This window comes from Gossypium raimondii, chromosome 7 (genome assembly GCF_025698545.1).
Source record: "Gossypium raimondii isolate GPD5lz chromosome 7, ASM2569854v1, whole genome shotgun sequence".
NCBI classification, from domain to species: Eukaryota; Viridiplantae; Streptophyta; class Magnoliopsida; order Malvales; family Malvaceae; genus Gossypium; species Gossypium raimondii.
In genome coordinates, this window is record NC_068571.1 from 34399695 (window position 1) to 34419531 (window position 19837).

The 19837-nt window shown below is 27.8% G+C and overlaps 1 protein-coding gene across 1 annotated transcript; it reads right to left on the reverse strand.

The window, feature by feature from the left end:
• Positions 1-9421: 9421 nt before the first annotated feature.
• Positions 9422-16629, reverse strand: LOC105794447 (uncharacterized). Its single transcript, XM_012623626.2, has 4 exons — positions 16073-16629; positions 10579-10862; positions 10196-10423; positions 9422-10090 (listed from the first exon to the last, which is right to left on the reverse strand). Exons 1-4 carry the CDS (start codon positions 16482-16484, stop codon positions 9575-9577), a joined length of 1440 nt encoding a protein of 479 aa, XP_012479080.1. The 5' UTR covers positions 16485-16629; the 3' UTR covers positions 9422-9574.
• Between the last annotated feature and the right edge of the window lie 3208 nt (positions 16630-19837).

Below are 19837 nucleotides of genomic sequence, written 5' to 3' on the forward strand. Positions count from 1 at the left end.
TTTTGAATTATGAATGATTCACATGTTGCATGTTAAATGACGATTTTATCCTTGATTGTTATTTTGATGATTTTTGCTAGATAAGCATGAGAATAGGATTTGTATGTTATACTTAATTGTTAATTGATAATTATGCTCAATTATGCTATGATGTGAATGGTGGTTTGAGGTGTGGTCACGTAAGTGACTAATATGATGTTCCGAATTCGGGTGGAACTGTCCCGGTCGGGTTTGGGGCACTACAAAGTTCAACTTAGATGATATTTTTTAAATTATTATTTTAAAAAATATTTATTTATTAGGATATTTTGTTTTTTTAATAATTTCATGACGTGGCATTTTGATTGAAGTTTTGTTGAAAAATCTATTATTTTGAAAAGTTAGTTTAAACTCATGATTATAATTTATATTTATAAAATTAAATAATTTCAAGATTTTATGAATAATAATTAGTGAGTAATTAAAATTTACTGACTTTACGCGTGCAACTCTCTTCATGTCATAGGAGCATTATAAAAATAAGTTATATATATTAAATATATTTAGATTAAAAGAGATTAACTTAATTGAATACATATAAATTCATCATGTAAATGTATATATTATATATAACTCAAACTTACTTAATCTGTCCCAATAACTTGTTTTATATTATATATGAGATATATTAAATTATACATATATCATTAAAGTATATATTAAGTTATTAATTTAGGATAAAAATTAGATATATTTATTAATTAAGGAATATTAAAGAAGTGTAAAAATTAAGGATGAAAATATTACTTATGGTATATATATATCATTAAAATATATTAAATTACTAGTTAATGATAAAAATTAGGATAGATTATTGATTACTAATTAAGGATAAAAATTATATGTTAATAAGTAAGGAAATATTTTGGAACTTAAAAGAATTAACCTAAAACTCAAAGGTTCCTAAAATACTCGTGTTTCTTATTTTGTATTAGGGATAAAAATAGGATAAATTATTGATTATTAATTAAGGATAAAAATATAAGGTAATAATTAGGGAAGTATTTTATAACTCAAATAACTAATTTAGAGCTCAAAATTTTAAAATGCTCATGTTCCTTATTTTAGATATATAATTATAAATTTTGTCATTAATATTTACATCTTTTGTCAATTTGGCCCTTTTTTAAGCTAAATTTAACACTCAACCTTTTAAACAAGAGTCGAATTTAATCAACAGTTCAAAAGATTAGTTAAATTACTTTTGAATGGAAATTACGATTAAAACGTTAAGTTTTTAAATATGATGACTTGCATGACAATCCTCCTATACTTTATGTTTTCTTTTGAATTTTTATTTTAAAATATTTTAATGGATCTCATATTGAGATTGTAAATGAGGAAAAGATTATATTTCATATGAATCCAAAAGAGGGTTGAGTTATTGATTTATATTTATTACTCTTATTATAAATTGAATTGATTGTTACTATCTTTTTTTCTTCTTTTGTCGCCATCTCCATTAAGGGATTGAAAGCAACATATTTGATTGTAAAAGATCTACTTATGTGCAATACAATATTGTAATTCTATCTAAAGCTCGTTATGGTTGGATGCACTGAAGTTGTAAGTTTTTTAAAATTGTGAGTATAACTCTACAATATTCGAATAAGTTCTCAATTAAAATTATGTGGCAAAATATTATTGATGATAACTTATAAGAGAGAAAACTTATGTATGAAAAGTCATTGGTTATGTACTGTTGTACACCTAGAAAATAGTGATTTAGACATTTCCAGTAATAAATGTCACAATAGTACTTATATGTGGATACAAAGTAGAAGGAATGACAGTAAAATTATCTATTTGTCACAATTTTTATTGACATTATTAGTTCAATTGAAATGCATATTAAAGTAAACCAAAAGTTTACTAATACAAATGCATTTACTACTTGGCGTGACCAGTTAGACCATTTTGAATCATATATGATACGAAAATTAATTGAGAATTCATATGGACATTCATTAAAGAACCAGAAGATTTTTTTAATTTAAAGAATTCTCATTTGTTGCTTGTTCTCAATGAAAATTGCTTATTAGAAACTCATTAGCTAAAGTTGAGATTTAATGTCTTGCATTTCTGAAATGAACATAGGCCCACTCATCCACCATGTGGATGATTTTGATATTATATGATTCCTGGTAGATGCATCTACAAAATGATCACATATGTGTTATCAAATTGCAACATGTCGTTTGTAAGATTGCTTGTTTAAATAATTAATTTCATATTATGCAATTAAGACAATTCATATTGCTAAAGCTGATGAGTTTATATCTCAGTCTTTTATTAATTGAGTTTGAAAAACTTTCGTAAAAGCTTGTTACTTATTCGCATAATGGTTTAGAGAAATTATTGATTGAACGCATCTGATTAATATCTAAATCATTGCTTATGAGAACTAAACTTCCTATTTCAACATGAGATTATGTTGATTTACGTGTTGTGCGCATCAAGCCAATAAGTTATAAATACTCCCCATTACAATTGATTTTTAGTCAATAGCTAAATATTTCTCATTTTTGAATTTTTGTATGTGCGTATATGTTCCAATTGCTCCATCACAGCGCACAAAAATGAGTGAATCCTCAAAGAAAGTTGAGAATATATATTAATTACAAGTCTCCTTGTATTATTAGATGTTTTGGAGATTCAATTATGGCATGATTTGTGATTACTATTTTGATTTGATAGTTTTCCCTATATTAGGGGAAGAGAAATAATAGCTGGATGAAATCATTGCTTGTAATGAGTTATCATTATCAAGATCCTTATACAGAGTAATTTGAACCAGAAGTTCAAAAAGGATAACTCACTTTATTACAAGTTAACTGTCAGATGTTTTTACAAACTTAATGAGAATAACTAAGAGTTATATACTATCTAATATTTTGAATCAAAGTCCCAGTAGGACAATTAGTTAGAATAAAAAATAGATTGATCGGTTCCAAAGATGAAAATTCTTCTAGATGGTCATATAGTAGAGGCATGTGCTTCAGAAGAGACTCAAGACATAACTAATAACTAAAATTCCAGATGAGATTTAGGTACCTGAAACTAAAGATTAAAATAATGAAAATAAGAGATCTCGATAAGTTATGTCAATTTGAGAAAATTGTGGAACCAATAATAAAGTTGGTCGATAATGGTTTTGCATGCAATATTATTGTTGAAATAATGAAATAAAAGGAGAATCTTGAACAAATTTATTAAGAAATATAGATTGTTCAAAATAGAAAGACACAACTCAAGTACAATTAAATTTGTGGAGTTTCTGGACCAGTACTCCAAATATCTAAAGGTATAAAGCCAGTGAGGGTACAAATGAATTAATTTTGCAAAAGTGGAATAAAAATATGAAGTTTTTCGCTAAGTCTTGGCATTGATTATGAAAAGATATAATATTCTTTTGTGGTTAATGAAATAACCTTTAGATATATTATTAAACTGGCAGTTCATAAAAGATTTAACTTGCGTCTAATGATTGTTGTTGCAACCTTTTATGAATCACTATATAGTAAAGTTTATATTAAAATTCTTAGGAAATTGTTCATTTATATGAACTTAAATAATTTGAACATATGTGGTAAATTTCACTTAGTGAATAGTAGTTAAAGGAGGATTATAAAATGATCCAAAATACCTATTTGTGTTTTTAAAGAAGAATCATGATTAAAGCTTGCTATGATTATTGTAGAAACTCCTGAATAGATCAAAATATATTTCCCCCAAAATTTCCCTCACTCATGACTTTCAAAAGAATGGAGATATAAATGCTTAGTAATACATTCAAATAGTCATTTGAAAAGCTAGCATTCAAGATTGAATACGCAGAATATGAGATATTATGTGATGTTTGCATCAGAGAGAGTAAATACACGCTGTACTCTTTTTTCCTTAACCGAGGTTTTGTCCCATTGGGTTTTCTTGGTAAGGTTTTTAATGAGGCAACATATTATATATGCATATTATAGATATGTGTACTCTTTTTCCTTCACTAGAAAATTTTTTTCTCATAGGGTCTTATCTTAGTAAGGTTTTAACGAGACACATTATCTACAAATAACCATTTCAATTATCTCATTCTTTGATATATTCTCAACTAATATTTCAATTATATTTTTTTCTTATAAGTTGAAAAATTAATATTTTGTTGTATTTATTATATAGTGGTCAAATTTACATTTAAATGATAACAAATAATATGTTTAATACAAAATGTTTTTATTAAAGAGAAGTCCTAACTCGTAACTATTTATTACTATTTTTCAATCACAGTTTATTTAAACTACTTTACTAGAAAAATATATTAAATTATGAGTAAAATAAAATATAATAAAACTTAAATTGTTGTGTTGTAAAGAATAAATTAAAAATAGAATAAATTTTTATAAGAATAATAAATTTTGATAGTTCAACTAAATAAATCAAAGAAAGTAATATAAAACACCAATTTATACAAAATATTTTTAACTATTAATTATTGTTTAACCGATTTTAACTATATTTTATGATTATTAAAGATTTAGGGAATTTTTTGGATGGTATTTTAAGGAGTACGGGGTATGGATTTAAGGTTAATTTGGGATTTAAGGTTTAGGGGTTAAGGGTTATGCTTTACGGGTTATAGGGGGATTTAGGGGTTATGATTAGGGTTAAGGGTTAGGGGGATTTAGGGGTTAGGGATTTGGGGTTTAGGTTTCAACGGTCATGTTAGGGTTTAAGTTTAGATTAATTGGTTTGATTAATTTTTATGGTAAATATGTTCCTATATATTTGTAAAATAGATAATAATAAATTTAATATATTGAAATTATGAGTATAGTTTATATTATTTAAGAGATATATAATAGATAGATGATCACTTTATGCATGTAGATTGATTGGTTAATTTAGGGTTTAAGGTTTATAATTTGAGACTTGTTAAATGATACAATTAATTAATACTTGTATATTTAAAACATTTAACCCTAAGTACCATTTGATATTTTGATATGGATCATATAATATATATATAGTTAATTAATTATTTAATTTGTATATATAGGACCAAAATATAAGAAAAACATAAATAAACAAATAAATAAATAGGTAATTAATTATTTAAATTAATTTTTAGGTAATTAATTATTTAAATAGACAGGTAATTAATTATTTAAATGAAAGATACAAAAATAAATAAATAAATAAAATATGTACGATTTAGCGGCGTTTTTAGAAAAAACGCCACAAAAATTTATTGCATTTACCGATACGGCGTCGTTTCAGCTTAGGGAATAAGTTTTAGTTGTGGCGTTTTTTCGAAAAGCGCCGTAAATAATATTTAAACTTTGCCAAAACGGTGCCGTTTCAGTTGAAGGATGGAATATTTTAGTGGCATTTTGTTAAAAATGCCGCAAGGATGTATAAAATTTTCTGAAAACGTCGCCGGTTCGATAATATATTAGTTGTGGCATTTTTGGGAAAACGCCAGAATGATGCCTTATATTTTTATAAAACGACACTGTTTCTCTCTGTACTTGAAATTTTAGTGACATTACCGACGTTTTGATAAAAATCGCCACAAATATTTATTGCATTTACAGATACGGCGTCGTTTCGGCTTAGGGAATAAATTTTAGTGGCATTTTTAATTAAAACGCCGCAAATGTCGATGCAGTAGCGGCGTTAGTTTGAAAAACGCCACAAATCTGACTTAAAATTACCGTTTCTTAAGAGGACATTTAACTTAATACTCTGGTGTCGTCCTCCAAATTCAGAAAGAGGGAAATTGAAGAGAGGTTAGCAGAGAAAAAAGTGTCGGAAGGGAAGAAAATTTCAAAGAAAAATACGAAGGAAAAACATAGGTTGGAGTCGATCTTCAAACAAGGTGGGCAAAGCTGCGAGATTTGTCGATTAATTAGGTAAGTCGTTTCTGTTATTTATCGTGGAATTTTTAGGGTTTTGTTTCAATCCTAGCTATTTGGGGTTTAGGATTTCGATTAAACTACTTCAACAATGTACTAAAGCATTAGATAAAACCGAAATAAATTTTTAGGGTTTGTTTCTGTGTTGCCTTGATACCTTGTTGCTGCAGTTTCATTTCCTTCCTTAAACCCCAATCCAATCCGATTAAACGATTAGCGACTGACTTGAGTCAAATAGTTGAAATCAGTTATAAGTTTTTAGAATGGTGATCTTCGAAAAACTTCTTAATAAATATATTTTATTATAGCTATTACTTGCAGAACAAATAGTTGATTGAAGTAGTCGAAGAAATTATTTTTGAAGTTAAATTGAATATATATTTGTTTGTTAGTTACTTGCAGTGTTAATATTTTTGAAGAAATTTTTTTTTGCAGAAAAAATATTACTTGCAGTGTTAATAGGAAATTGTCAATTTTATGTGTTTGTTAGTTACTCGAGAGTTGAGACATTAACCTTGGAACAACTTCTGATTTCTTCACTTCAATTGATTGAATCGTACAATTCAAATTTATATGTGCTGCGTTTAAATACAAAATTCAATATTAAATATAGTTAATCATGATTTCTTTTGAGAAATCATTATTAAAATTATGGTTTTGGTTTTGGTTTAATCATGATTTCTTTAATTTCCTTGCCGCTGGAGTTATTCGAGCATCCAGTTTAGGGGAAATGGAGTATTTCTTGTATTCAATTGCAATATTATATATTCTTGATGGGTCCATTACTGAAACAAACAGACAGTTAACATACTTCTTTTTAGGTTTAAATTAGAAGAAAATGTGAATTCTCCATCATGATTTGGTTAGGTTTCAACAAATATTCATATATTAAATTTTAAACCTCTATAAAATTATAAACTTACATAATAACTTACATAACTTATATAGACTTATATATAAACTTGCATAACTTACATAATAACATAATAAATTACATAATACATAATAACATAATAACATAATACATAACTTATATATATATATATATATATATATATATATATATATATATATAAGCTTGCATAACTTACATAATAACTTACATAACTTATATAACTTACATAGCTTACATTCTACACAACTTACATAACATACATAATACTGAACTTACAAAAAATACAACTTACATATCTTACATAATACATAACTTCTCCGAACTAATAGTAAAATTACTCTTCATTTTATTATTTATTGTATTTTTAATTGTATATATCTTCTCCGAACTAATGTTTTATGTTTTCGCATGGCGTAAAGGATCCCATAACGTTCACTTATGCTTATCTCAGGTTTGTTCTAAATTTTTCCAAAAATTGGGCTGCCCAGAAAAAAAGAACTTGAAATAGGTTTACTTAGTACTAGTTAAATCGGGCTTGATTTTAGATAAATCTAATTATTTCTTTAAGCATGATATGTTCTAATACTTTGATTTAAGTGTTGATGTATGTATTCGACTATGGAATATCATGTTCAAATATTCTACAAAGAAGCTAATTAGGAGATTTCGCAATTGTTGATGGTAATTGGAATTTAAGAATATAGGCTTAAGGGTTTAATTGGAATTTAAGCATGATATGTTCTAATATTTTAAATTTATATTGATGAATACTTTCCACCTATATTGACTTAAGTGAGTAGATATATCAAGAGTGTACATTTTTTATTCCACAAACAATCTTAAAAGTTGAGATATTATTTTTTTAGATGTATTTTTAATAATTTACTATAACATTATAAAACAATCTTAAAAGTTGAACCGATTTACTTATCTTTGCCATGTTCACTATGGTTTGAACAGATTAAGTTACTCTTATTTTCATGCAGAGCATGTAGGAGCCAAATTTGCGGTTCAAATTCGAAGCCATGGTCAAAAGTTTTTCTCTAAGGCTCATTGCTTTGAGTTCATTACAAGATTTCCTTGATTAAGTAAATGTATTATATCTTTTATTACCAAGATTTACTTGATTAAGAAAATGCATTGTATATTTTATTACCTTGCATATGTATTATTTATTTTAGTTTTGATTCTAAATTTGTATTTTTACTTAAGTGTTCTAACTTTTGGATTTTAATTGTGTATTTAATTTATTATTTTAAATTCTAAATTTAAATTCATTAATTTTTATATTTATATTTAGTTTTAAAGTTAAAATTTTAGTAGAAAATTTAATTTAAATAATATTTTTTATTTATCCTTAAAACATGAAATAAATATTATTTGAAAAAAAATATTTTTTTAAAAGATATATTTTTAGCGGAGTTTGTGTGAAAAGCGCCGCTAAAGGTCAATTCTATAGCGGCGTTTGTGTGAAAAGCGCCGCTAAAGGTCATGGTCTTTAGTGGCGTTAGCGGTAAAAGCGCCGCTAAAGGTTATGGTCTTTAGCGGCGTTTGTGAGAAAAGCGCCGCTAAAGGTCTTGGTATTTAGCGGTGTTTAGCGACGCTGTCATTAGCGGCGTTTTTGCGGCGCTAAAAAATGACGCTAAAGGCCTAAAAAAAGCGCCGCTAAAAGCCTGTTTTGGTGTAGTGTATATTTATATAAAGAAAAGGAAAATTAATAAAGCATTTTTATAAAAAAAATAGAAATACTTTGATTATAACATAAATTATTAATTGTATTTATTTATAAAAAATGAATAGAAGAATAATTGAAAGAAAAGAATACAGAGAAAAAAGTATAAAAGAAAAAGGAAAACAAAATCAAAGAAACACTAAACTCTGTGCAATTAGTTGGCGACATGTCATCAACTAATATCCAACGGAAAAGCTAACAGAATAGCTGATGAAAGGATTTAATTGGAGGGATGCAAATAGTATGCGGAGTGACTTAGAATATTTTGAAGTTTAGAGACCAATTTGAATTTAGGTAATAGTTTGTGGATGTCATTTGAAATTAATCCTTAATATATGAATAAATCAATCTAATTATGATTTTAGTCCTTCATTATGCTAACTTCGGAATTTGAAGAAGCCTCATCGTTTCAGGCCAGGAACCATGGCCTTGATAGAAATCAGAATGTATCAGAAGAGCATGGAGCTGCTGATTTGAAAGCTTCCATTTTAGAGGTTGGTGAGGGAAATCGCTCAGGATTTGAGGTTCCAAAGCAGTGCCGTGGCTGCTCTTCAGGAAGTGGCCGAGGCGTATCTAGTGGGGTTCTTCGAGGGTATTAATCTCTGTGCTATGCATGCGGAAAGAGTTGCAATTATGCCCAAAGGTATTCAGCTTGCTAGAAGGATTAGAGGAGGAAGAGCTTAAGCCATCATATGTTGGCTTGGATTTTAAGATTTGGGATTCCGTCCAAGTTTTTGTTAATCTACTGTTACGATATAAATAGACAAATTAAAACGCTAACCCTGTTTTTGAGGTTGCCCACTCTGTATGTGTTTTTGTGTTTCTTTTGGAAGTTAATAACCAAGCTTAAAGAAGATGAATTTTTTTAATAAAGAAATTAAATAGGTATACAATGTTAAGAAAGCAGCACAATAGGTGGTTATTGCAAACTCCAATTTATGAGCACATCCAAAATCTTATCCACAATGAAGCAGAGAATTGTGATAGGAGGTGCAAAAATCATACCCAGTTGTTTGGAAGGGAAAAATCATGAAATCTAAAGGAGGTCTCCCCAGCAGTGTCTCGCTGTAGCCTGCGATCAGGTTGCTGCTGCTGCTCTCTTGTGACTACGCTTTCACTCGGTTCATCAGGAGGTAGAGGCAGTATTTGATTACTATTAGGATGGTGGGCTAATCTAACTTCACTTGTCAATGGCAGCACTGAGGTAGAAGGAACACGAAGCCTGGCACTACCAAAGCCACGGGAAACTAATGATGGATCCCAGGAGAAGACATGCATAAGAATTGGCACCTTGGCATGCCGGTGTAGTGACAGTTTCTGACTTAGGGAAACTGTATCAAAGCATCGAACCGCTCCAGTCGATGAAACCATCCATGGAAGAACCTTTTGATTTGATAATCTTGAGACAACCAGCAGCCTAGATGCACACATTGATTCTTTGTACAGAGTGCTGAGTCCTGATCTCGTTGAAGGCAAATCTTCATCATCAATCACAGATGATATATAGATGAATCCCTGTTATCACACACAAAACTATAAGCAAATACTCTGTGTTGTTTCTCTATTCCATCATATGATTAGATGAGTAAGGTCAAACTGATGGAGAATGAAATGGTGCACCTCTTCAGTGCGGCTAATGGCGAATCCAAGTTTCGTGTCATCTTCTTTTAGTTTGATCTCAACTGCGATTTCTCTTGCAAGCGGGGTGTACCATAGGCGAACTGCTCGAACAACTCCAATGTCCACCCCATGGTAGTCCTCAAAACCGTATAGGGTTGCATTGCCTAGGTTTGCTAAATCAGATAAGGACCCCGCATTTACAGTGGCCGAGGCTGTCTCTCCAGAGATCTGCTCCAAATATTAAAGATCAATCCTAAACGTCATGTGATGGAAGGTAAAACAAAGAGAAGAGTGGGTATGGATGCTTAAATTCAATAAGAACATTCAAGTAACAGAAACAATTCTTAAAACATTGTTGCAAGTGGGATTGTAAAGCATTGTACCTTAGTAAGCAGGGATTCAGTCTGAATATTGATGAAAAGAATGGGAACCCCGGAGGCCTGAGATGCAAGGAGCCAAGCATCAGCACGAGCAAGGGTATCCTCCAAGTCATTGTATCGGGAGGCCACTCGATCTGAAGCTTTTGGAAGGAGCAAAATAGAAAGAAAACAGCATGAATTTGGAACTGATAGCACCTCTTGCATCCTCCTCTGCCACGGATACCATACATATCCATCCTGGAGCCTTGTCCTCGATAGTTCACTCACAATCCTTGTGTTCCTTGAAACTGCAATTTCATTGTTTAACGTTGCATCACAAATTATCAAAGTGAATAACATGATTCAAGCTTTTTAGACGCATTTGGTGCTTTCTTGTCTTATCATTTCGATTAATTGTACAATAATTTCAAATTAATTTTCTAAAACTCCATCTTCTATAATTAAAAGTCATATTAACATATAAATTGGAAATTAAACTGAAACTAAAATTATTGTACAATTAATATATATATTAAAAGAGACATGTAAATAGCCTCAAATAAATTTATTATACGATAAATTGAATCTTTACGATATGCATTAATAATTAACAAAACCATATAAGATGTAAATTAAATTAAAAATGTTAAAACTGCAAATTAAGATTGGAATTAAATCAAAATCTAAAATTGAGGGACCTAAATAAAAATATCCCAAAATGTAATATAGCCTAAACCCTCCCTACCCACGTGAATTAGGTGTGGTTCTTGTTTATGCAACACCATTTTTTTTAAAATGTATACCCAAAATTACTGTAGCTTTCATACAACTTTGGTAAGTGGTTTCTAACTTATATCATTTTCTAAATTAATTTTATTTTTCATAATATTTTAATAAAAAAACCTGAAATCAAATCCAGCAACTTTCCATAGTATTTTCCACATGTTATGGGTTGATGCAAAACATTTATTAGCAGCTATAGAATTTCTATGCAAAAGACTACCTGACCTGTTAGCCAGAATTTAAAAAAAGGGTAAAAAGTGAAATGATTATCAAAACCCTATTCCTCTACATATTCAATTATTCTACTCCACAGTATAAATCAAGAAAACCATATTACTATATAAATTGAGAACAGTGACCTTTTAGTAGCATTTATGCACGCATGCTTATAAAACTTATCCAAGCTTTTGTAGGTTACATCCATATTAATATATAACGATAAGGAAGATACAATTATAGGATATTCAAATAGCCAGAGAAGCAACATCATTCATTTTCTGTATGGACTAATTACAAACAATTTATATTCATCATTTCAAGTTATGAAATAGTCTAAGCCAAGAAAAGAAATAGATAATGTTGGGTTTTGAATATTGATGTTATAGTGGAAGCCAGCAAAGATCTAACTCAGCTTTTCTAGTCTGAACTCTCTACTCTTAAGGGGATCAGGTGTGAAAAGAAGAGCTGCTATCCAAGGTAGTTAAACTATCATGGCTGTACTCAATGCAAAAGCATCTTGTCAGGTCGATTAACACTACAAATTAAGAAACATCATTTCTTCATATATACAAAAAGCGAAACTAAGTTGACCATCATAAGCCCCCACAAAAGGTCAAGTTTCCATAAAAACTGGGAATTTTCTTTTCGAATGCCTTATATAAAAATAAGTTTTTATTTACAGTATTTATTTTAGAATTTTATGAAGAGTGAATATTCTATTTATGATAACAATTTTGTTTTATGATTCTCAAACAACCGCGGGGTAAGGTATTTGTTAGTGAAATTTACATTTTGTTGGAGTCAATAAAACGGAATAATATAATACTTAAAAAGATTGGAATTAGTCATAGATATTGTTTTTGAATTTTATAAAGATAGTAATATGAAATTGTTTAGACTTTATAGAGTTTAAGCAATTAGTAGTTTGAATACAACCTTGGAAAGTTCCGCCTCGATACAAAAGCTTTTGATAAAAGAAATACTTTTAAAAAAAAAAACAAAAAACGTTAAACCGAAACTTGGGAACAGGATTAATCAACATTTAAAAAAAAGAATTTTTCATGGAATCTTAATTCAATCTACATCATTATTATTAGAAAATATAAGTTTAAATAAAATAAATTATTAAATTAATATATAAACTTTCATTTAAATTTTGGTTTTGATTCAATTTTATACAGTAAATACATGCATTTCTTTTTCTTTTTTTATATATATTGAGTTAATATAATTGTTTGTATATATAATATTTCAATATAAAATAGTACTAATTCAATAATATTATTAATAATTTATTAAAATTAAATCAAATAAAAATTTGATATATAAAATTATACAAAATCAGAACTCATTTATAGTATTACATGTTAAATCAAAGTTGATAAATATAGTTTTGGTATTTATTGATGGTTTAGAACAAAAGTTTGAAGTTTGTTGGCTTGGAATTTCAACATACGTGGGGACAAAACGCTTTTTAATAAAAATCGTGAAGTTATGATTATTAGAGAAATTGCTTGGCAATTCCAAGCGGGAAAGCGTAATCACCCCAAAAATCATGTAAAAAGTTCCGACAGATGGGAATCAACCTGCACAACATCTAAAAGCCTTTAGGTCAAACCAAAAATATTCCCATTCTGTTTTTTCCATTGGCCAAAAGCAGAAATTAGGACAAACTCCACGGCCAAATTCGACGGCTAAACTAGAACGCAAGTTGCGATAAAATCTTTTATGGATGGACTGAATTAAAAATTTTAAAATATCAGATATTTTATGCCTTTTATAATTTAATATATATTTTTATTATTGACTTAAAACTTGAATTAACAAAGATAGATACATAAATAAAATATCAACAATGCTGCCATGTTTAAACCAAACCTTTTTTTAATATATATTTTGAAGTACTAATAATACACATATTTATATATTATCAGTGTATAATATTTCTTATAATTTCTACTAAATGTAGATAGTTAACTTTGATGGAAAGACAAAATAAAAATAAAACTTGTTAAGGGTTAAATTATTCGCCTATTATTTAGGAATTAAATTAAAATTTTAATAATAAAATAACTATTTTATTTAAATATAATTATAAAATACATTAATATAAACATAAATATTTTTAAATAGTGATATAAGTTAATAATTCGGTTAAGTCTTAATGGGCTTAGATAATCTATATATTATATAAAATCAACTCTTTTGAGGGTCATTAGGAGTTAATAGGGTAATATAGTCATTGACTTATTTTTATTTTAAGTTGTTAAGTCTTTTATGATCAAATCAGTAATTTTGAAACGTCTATATTTAAAATATATTTTAACTCCTCTTTGGTCCATGAGAGTTAATAAGGTTAAAATAGTAATTCAAACTCATCATCTTTAATATATAAATTAGTTTACAAGCATGAAATTAATTTCATAAACTCTATAAAGAAAATGTTTTGGGTGAAAATTATATCCTTAAGAAATTTACATGCAAATAATTTATCAAACATGCAAGCATATTATTTATTTTATTGAAAAGTGTATTAATTTATTAAAGAGATTCTAACATATTGATAGTTTTAATACGACAAATACAATTAAAAGATGGATGTAATAGTGCTAATACATCTATTGAAATATTAATTATTTATAACTAGTACATTAATATTCAAAAGTCTAATTTATGTATAAAATACATTTGATAGAGAAAAGGAGAAAGCTGAAAATATCTCGAGAAACTGATGATTTATTTATATTCGTTACTATTATAGTTTGGCTTCCTCCTTAAATGATTTATAACATTCCTTTGATTTATTAGAAATTTCAGTTTTATTTTCTTAATATTTATGGACTCCTTTTAGTTACTATTATGTGATGTATAAATAGTTTTATCTTTTATTTGAATAAATATGTATATATGGTCATAAACTTTTTTTTCATTATTTTCATGTTCCAAAATATTTAATTTTTAATTTTTTCACAAATATTATTTACATTTTACGTTTTTTCATGTTTTTTTTAGTAATTTTTATCTGTTAGTTATTTGACCTTAAGCTGTGTTAATCTTTTTTGTTGTTGTTATTTGAGATCATTAATGTTTGGAAATTATATTTTAAGTATTGATATTTTCCTTATCATTTTGGATGATGAATTTTTTATTGTAACCTAAATATATTGCTTTAATCACATTATTGCTTAATTATGGCATCTAAAAATGTAACCTCTAATCTTTATTTAAAATTTCAATTTTTTACTATAGAAATCTATAAATATAAGTTGATAATGTATATTGTTATAACAATCAAATTGAATATTCATTTAAGAATGTACAAACAATTACATTTCTTTTATCATATTTATTTGATTATTCAATGTATTTATCTAGAAGAAAGTTATATTCAATTCAGATATTTTAAAAAGAGAGTGAGAAAGTTTTAGATTAAATGTTAATAGTGTTAAATAACTGGAATTCAAAAACATTAAAAATCCTATTTATTCCATTCAAGAGCAAACCAAACAGAATTTGATAATCCTAAGTTAATATGTATCAAATAATTTTTAAAAATATATATTTATAAAAATTAATAGAAAATATTGAAGAGGGAAGCGATAAATGAAAATTTAAAGAAAAATGCAAATTTATTTTGAAGCTAAAACAGTGAGTTATATCTAATTGATATTATTTAGTAATAATTAGGAATCATTTTTATTTAAGTGTAATTAACTTCTTTATTTAAATTATAATGAATAAATTTTTAAATATATATTATGCTATAATTAATTATTATGTCGTAATTCAATTATATAGACCTTACATTATATTTAATTGTATTTTCATAATTTATGAATATCTAAAGAAAATTTACATTAAGATTTATTTAACGATTATGTGAAACTAAATTTATATAAATCTTTATATTAAATTTTTACTAAATTTAATGCCACGAGTTAAATCACATTAATCTAATAAAATGTATTAAATTATGGCACATGACATTTATGAATCACATATCAAATTTATGTAAAATTGGTAAATTTGAAATAATAAATGTTAAATGTTTTGGTTTCAAATGATATAATTTATGTCCTTAAAAATTCTTGTAATCGTGTATTTATATATTTTTTAATTTTATGAAAATATAAAAATATAAAAAAATTTAGAATTATATTTATTGTTTTATAAAAAATTAATTTTGATAATTTTATAACTAAATTGAGAATCGGAACTCAATAAAAATTAAATATATAGTATAAGTATATATATAAAGTATAGATGAGCCAAAATAAATAATATACTTTTGTAATATTTATTAATTAGATATATATTTTTTAAAAACTATATATTCTATTGGTGTACTTTTTCTGATTGGCTTACTCTGTTATATTTATTTTACTTTATTTATAATTATATAGATATTTATTTAATAATATTTCTAACAAATTAAGTGTGAGCAGAGGACTAGTTATTACGAAATGCATGCATTCAATCTCTGAAAGAAAGACCAAATCTGATAAAAGAAACTCACCTTGCAACTCGAAGCACTCGGACTCGGAGCGATCCGAGAACCCGACAGTGTAATTGGGATCCGCTATAGACCTTAACATATATTGCTTTTTCCCGCCAGTCTCGTTAGGCACGATACATGCCTGTAACTGAGCGAACTCGTCGCTGGCTCGCCTGATCCGGACGAGGATCGAGGTCTCCTTGTTCCTATAGGAGGTGTGAAGGATCTTCTGGACTCCGCTCTTGCCGCCTTTAAAAGGTGCCTTATAGGAGAGAGCAGAGCCGGATCCAATTCGAATCTCCTCCACAATATCCCCCGTCTGGAGCATGTCTGCGGTCCATTCGTCAGCTTTGGAGCTCCCTTTTATACATTCTATTGATAGTACAGTCGGCGATCTCATGCTCTCTGATTGTAGGGTTCGGTCCATGGGCATTTCCGTTTCCTGGTTCAAACTGAAAAAACTTGTGGAGTTTTCTCTTCTATTTCTTTTTCAGAGAAAAAGTAGAGAAAATTCTTGAAAGAGAGAGGTTAATTTGAGGGGGGCTGTGGAGAAAGAATGGGAGAATAGAGTAATTGAAATAAACAAAGACTACGATTGATTATAATAGATTTGAATAAAATATATTATTTACAATTTCAGATTTTAATAGAATAGAATTAGAGGGGTTTAATTGTCAAAACGTGCAGTTTATTATTATGAGTTAATTACACTAGATATCCCCAAACTATAATCTTTATTGTAAATTGACCTCAATACTTCAAAATGTCATAATTTTTTAATTTGAAATATATATCGTATGGGATACTTCGTTTTTCTTGATTGATGCATGACGTTTTGTCTTTTATATATATATATATATGGGTGAATTAATTTTTGCTTGAGATAAAGTTGAATTCTGAACAAAGTGGAGGAGTGACTTAGAGCTCAAATGTGTCCTTCAATGGTGAGTCGAAATCTGTAAAAGTTGTATCATCCTTTATCCGGCTCAGTTGTCAGATCCGAATAATAAGATGCTACGATAAAATTCAACAATCAACATATACTTTACTAAACAAAATTTCAAATACTTAACATCAAATCACATATAGTCAAGCATATTGAAAATTTGTAATCTATATGGACCTACTTGTGAAATTCAGGCATATGGTAGGATTAAATTGTAAAATTTTAAGGTTTAAAATCAATATTGAAAATTCACAGTTAATATTGATACCGAATCGATACCTTATTGAAAATCGATACCAAAATTCAATTATGTTTTCTTTGCAAAATAAGGGCATGGATATTTATTTCATGGTATCAATATTTATTTCATCTCATAAAATATCGATATCATTTCTGCATTCTATTTATTTTAAAACTGTTCATTTGGTTAAGTATCAATACCAGATGCAAAAATATCGATACTTCGGTTCAAAAATGGTAAAAACTTATATTTAGAAGTTCCACTTATGCTCAAAATTTACCTGAGCATAATAAAGACATGTAAATCAACATCCAAGCATTCCATTCATGTACAACTCAATTCAATACATCAATATCTAAGCCAAATACATTTACTTAAGTTCAACACACCTAAACAATCAACCATTAAAGTACTTCAACATGAATAACTAAGCTTCCAATTTCGTTTGTAAACCTACACCAAGGCATTATCATCCATTGCAAGTTCAAATCATCAATCACCCATCATTCTCATAACTATGCATTAACCAAAAACTCACCTAGCATATTAACTTTTCAACCATTTAATCAATATGCATATAATAAAACTACGTTAACAAGACATATTCAATATGACCAATCCTACCAACCACACACATACACATATGTAATACTAATAACATAGAAACCCAAATACCAACAAGGTACAAAATGACCATTAAAATACAAAATTAACTTTATAACTCAAAAGACTTCCTAGGTACATGTCAAAACCAAAATAAGAATATCACCAACACTTGAATTCGAGATTATCGTTGGATGCTGAGTCGACGTACGAACTGAATAATACCTAACCTGTGCATGAACAACGATAACATACACCAAGTATAACTCAATGGTATTTCTATATCTAATATTAAATTATAATATAAATTATGTAATGCATGACTTAACATCAACATCAAATACAAATTATTATTGGAAAGCTACATCTCATAATGCATAATTTAATATTACAATTGATTTACTTATAATAATTCAATCTAACATAATTGTAACACATATACATTTCTCCTATAAATATCAAATAATTTTTCACATTAATATTATATACACATTCCGACTTAACTCCAAGTATCCTCTATTCAATTTCATTTATAATCAATGTCCCAAATCCATATCGTTATTTCGTCCAATCATAGTTATTTACATTATGCAATTATATTTATATCTATCACATCTCAAAATAGATTCAATTTCATATTTATATTATTATACAATATTTCCAAAACTATTCACTTTAATCCTCATTGCAAATGATAAATTTGAATCAGATCAATTCAACTCTTTTTTTTTTATCATTTATAGCTTACCTTATGATCTTCCCATGCAATACAGTTCATAAATGCAGCAATTGAAGTTATTCGGGTTATAGAAATACAAACCGTAAACTCTGAGCTATTCGTCAACGAACTTGTCTTTTCTCTTCTTTTTCAAGGAATCTGGGTCGACGTTAGCTACGGAATAAAAATAAACAACATATTTCATCAATATACATACAATTTCACATACAATTACTAATTAATGCAACTTTTACATTTTAATCAATTTAGTCCCTAAAACCGGGACTAACATAACTTTCACATTTAATCCCGAATTTTTATACCAATTTCACTCTAAGCTAAATTTAACTTCCTATTTTTCATTTCTACCTCTAAATTTTAAAATTTTCATAATTTAGTCATTTTCACTTCTAACCTAAAAAACTATCAAATTAGTCCCTAAAACTTTAACTAACCAACAATGGTAACATCTTCAATCTTAAATAGTACTGAAAAATAGAATATGGAAGCTAATTCGAGGCACCAAAATTCTAAAAATATAAAAATTATAGGGAACAGATAAAAATTGCACTAACCAAATTAAGCTTAAACCCTAGCAAACCCTCGTTTCTCTTCTTTTCCCTAGTCTTTCTTGTTTCGAAAATGAAGCAATTGAAAAGAGAATTATCACTTTCTCTTTCAATCCACTACTAGTATTTTGTTTTTATTAAAATAATCCATTTTTATAACTTAAATTTTAATTTAACTTATAAAATATAATATATACTGTTAACCGGCCACATGTTTTTATTTTATGGAACAATTGTTACTTTAATCCCCTTAATTAACTTTAAATTATAATCCCTTGGGAAATCACACTTTTACCGCTTATACGATTTAGTCTGTGTACTTAAATTAAACACTAATTCGATGAAATTACTGAACCGAAATTCAATTTGCCTCTAATATAACTCCATAAATATTTAATAAAAATATTTACGAGTCTATTTTATGGAAACGAGGTCTCGATACCTCAATTTTTAAAAACCACCAACTTTAGAACCGATACACTTGTACCTTGTCTAACTTTCTAAATAATTAAAATTATTAGACCAAACCTCAATATAAAACTGTAATCCTCTCGTAAATATTAATAAATAATATTCACAAATTCTATAATCAGAAAACAACATTCCAAACCACCGTTTCCGACTCCATTGACTTTTGGGTTGTTACAAGAGCGAAAGTGCATCCGGGTTCGAGGTTTCAGATGTCGTTGCACTATCCTCCAGGGGCGTA

Bases quoted from the DNA above. Each gene is read 5' to 3' on its own strand.
- LOC105794447 (XM_012623626.2), bottom strand. From the start codon at position 16,484: ATGCCCATGGACCGAACCCTACAATCAGAGAGCATGAGATCGCCGACT. The intron at 10,863-16,072 runs GTGAGTTTCTTT...ATGAAATTGCAG, and splicing joins CGAGTGCTTCGAGTTGCAAG to TTTCAAGGAACACAAGGATT. The intron at 10,091-10,195 runs GTGCACCATTTC...GTGTGATAACAG, and splicing joins CCATTAGCCGCACTGAAGAG to GGATTCATCTATATATCATC.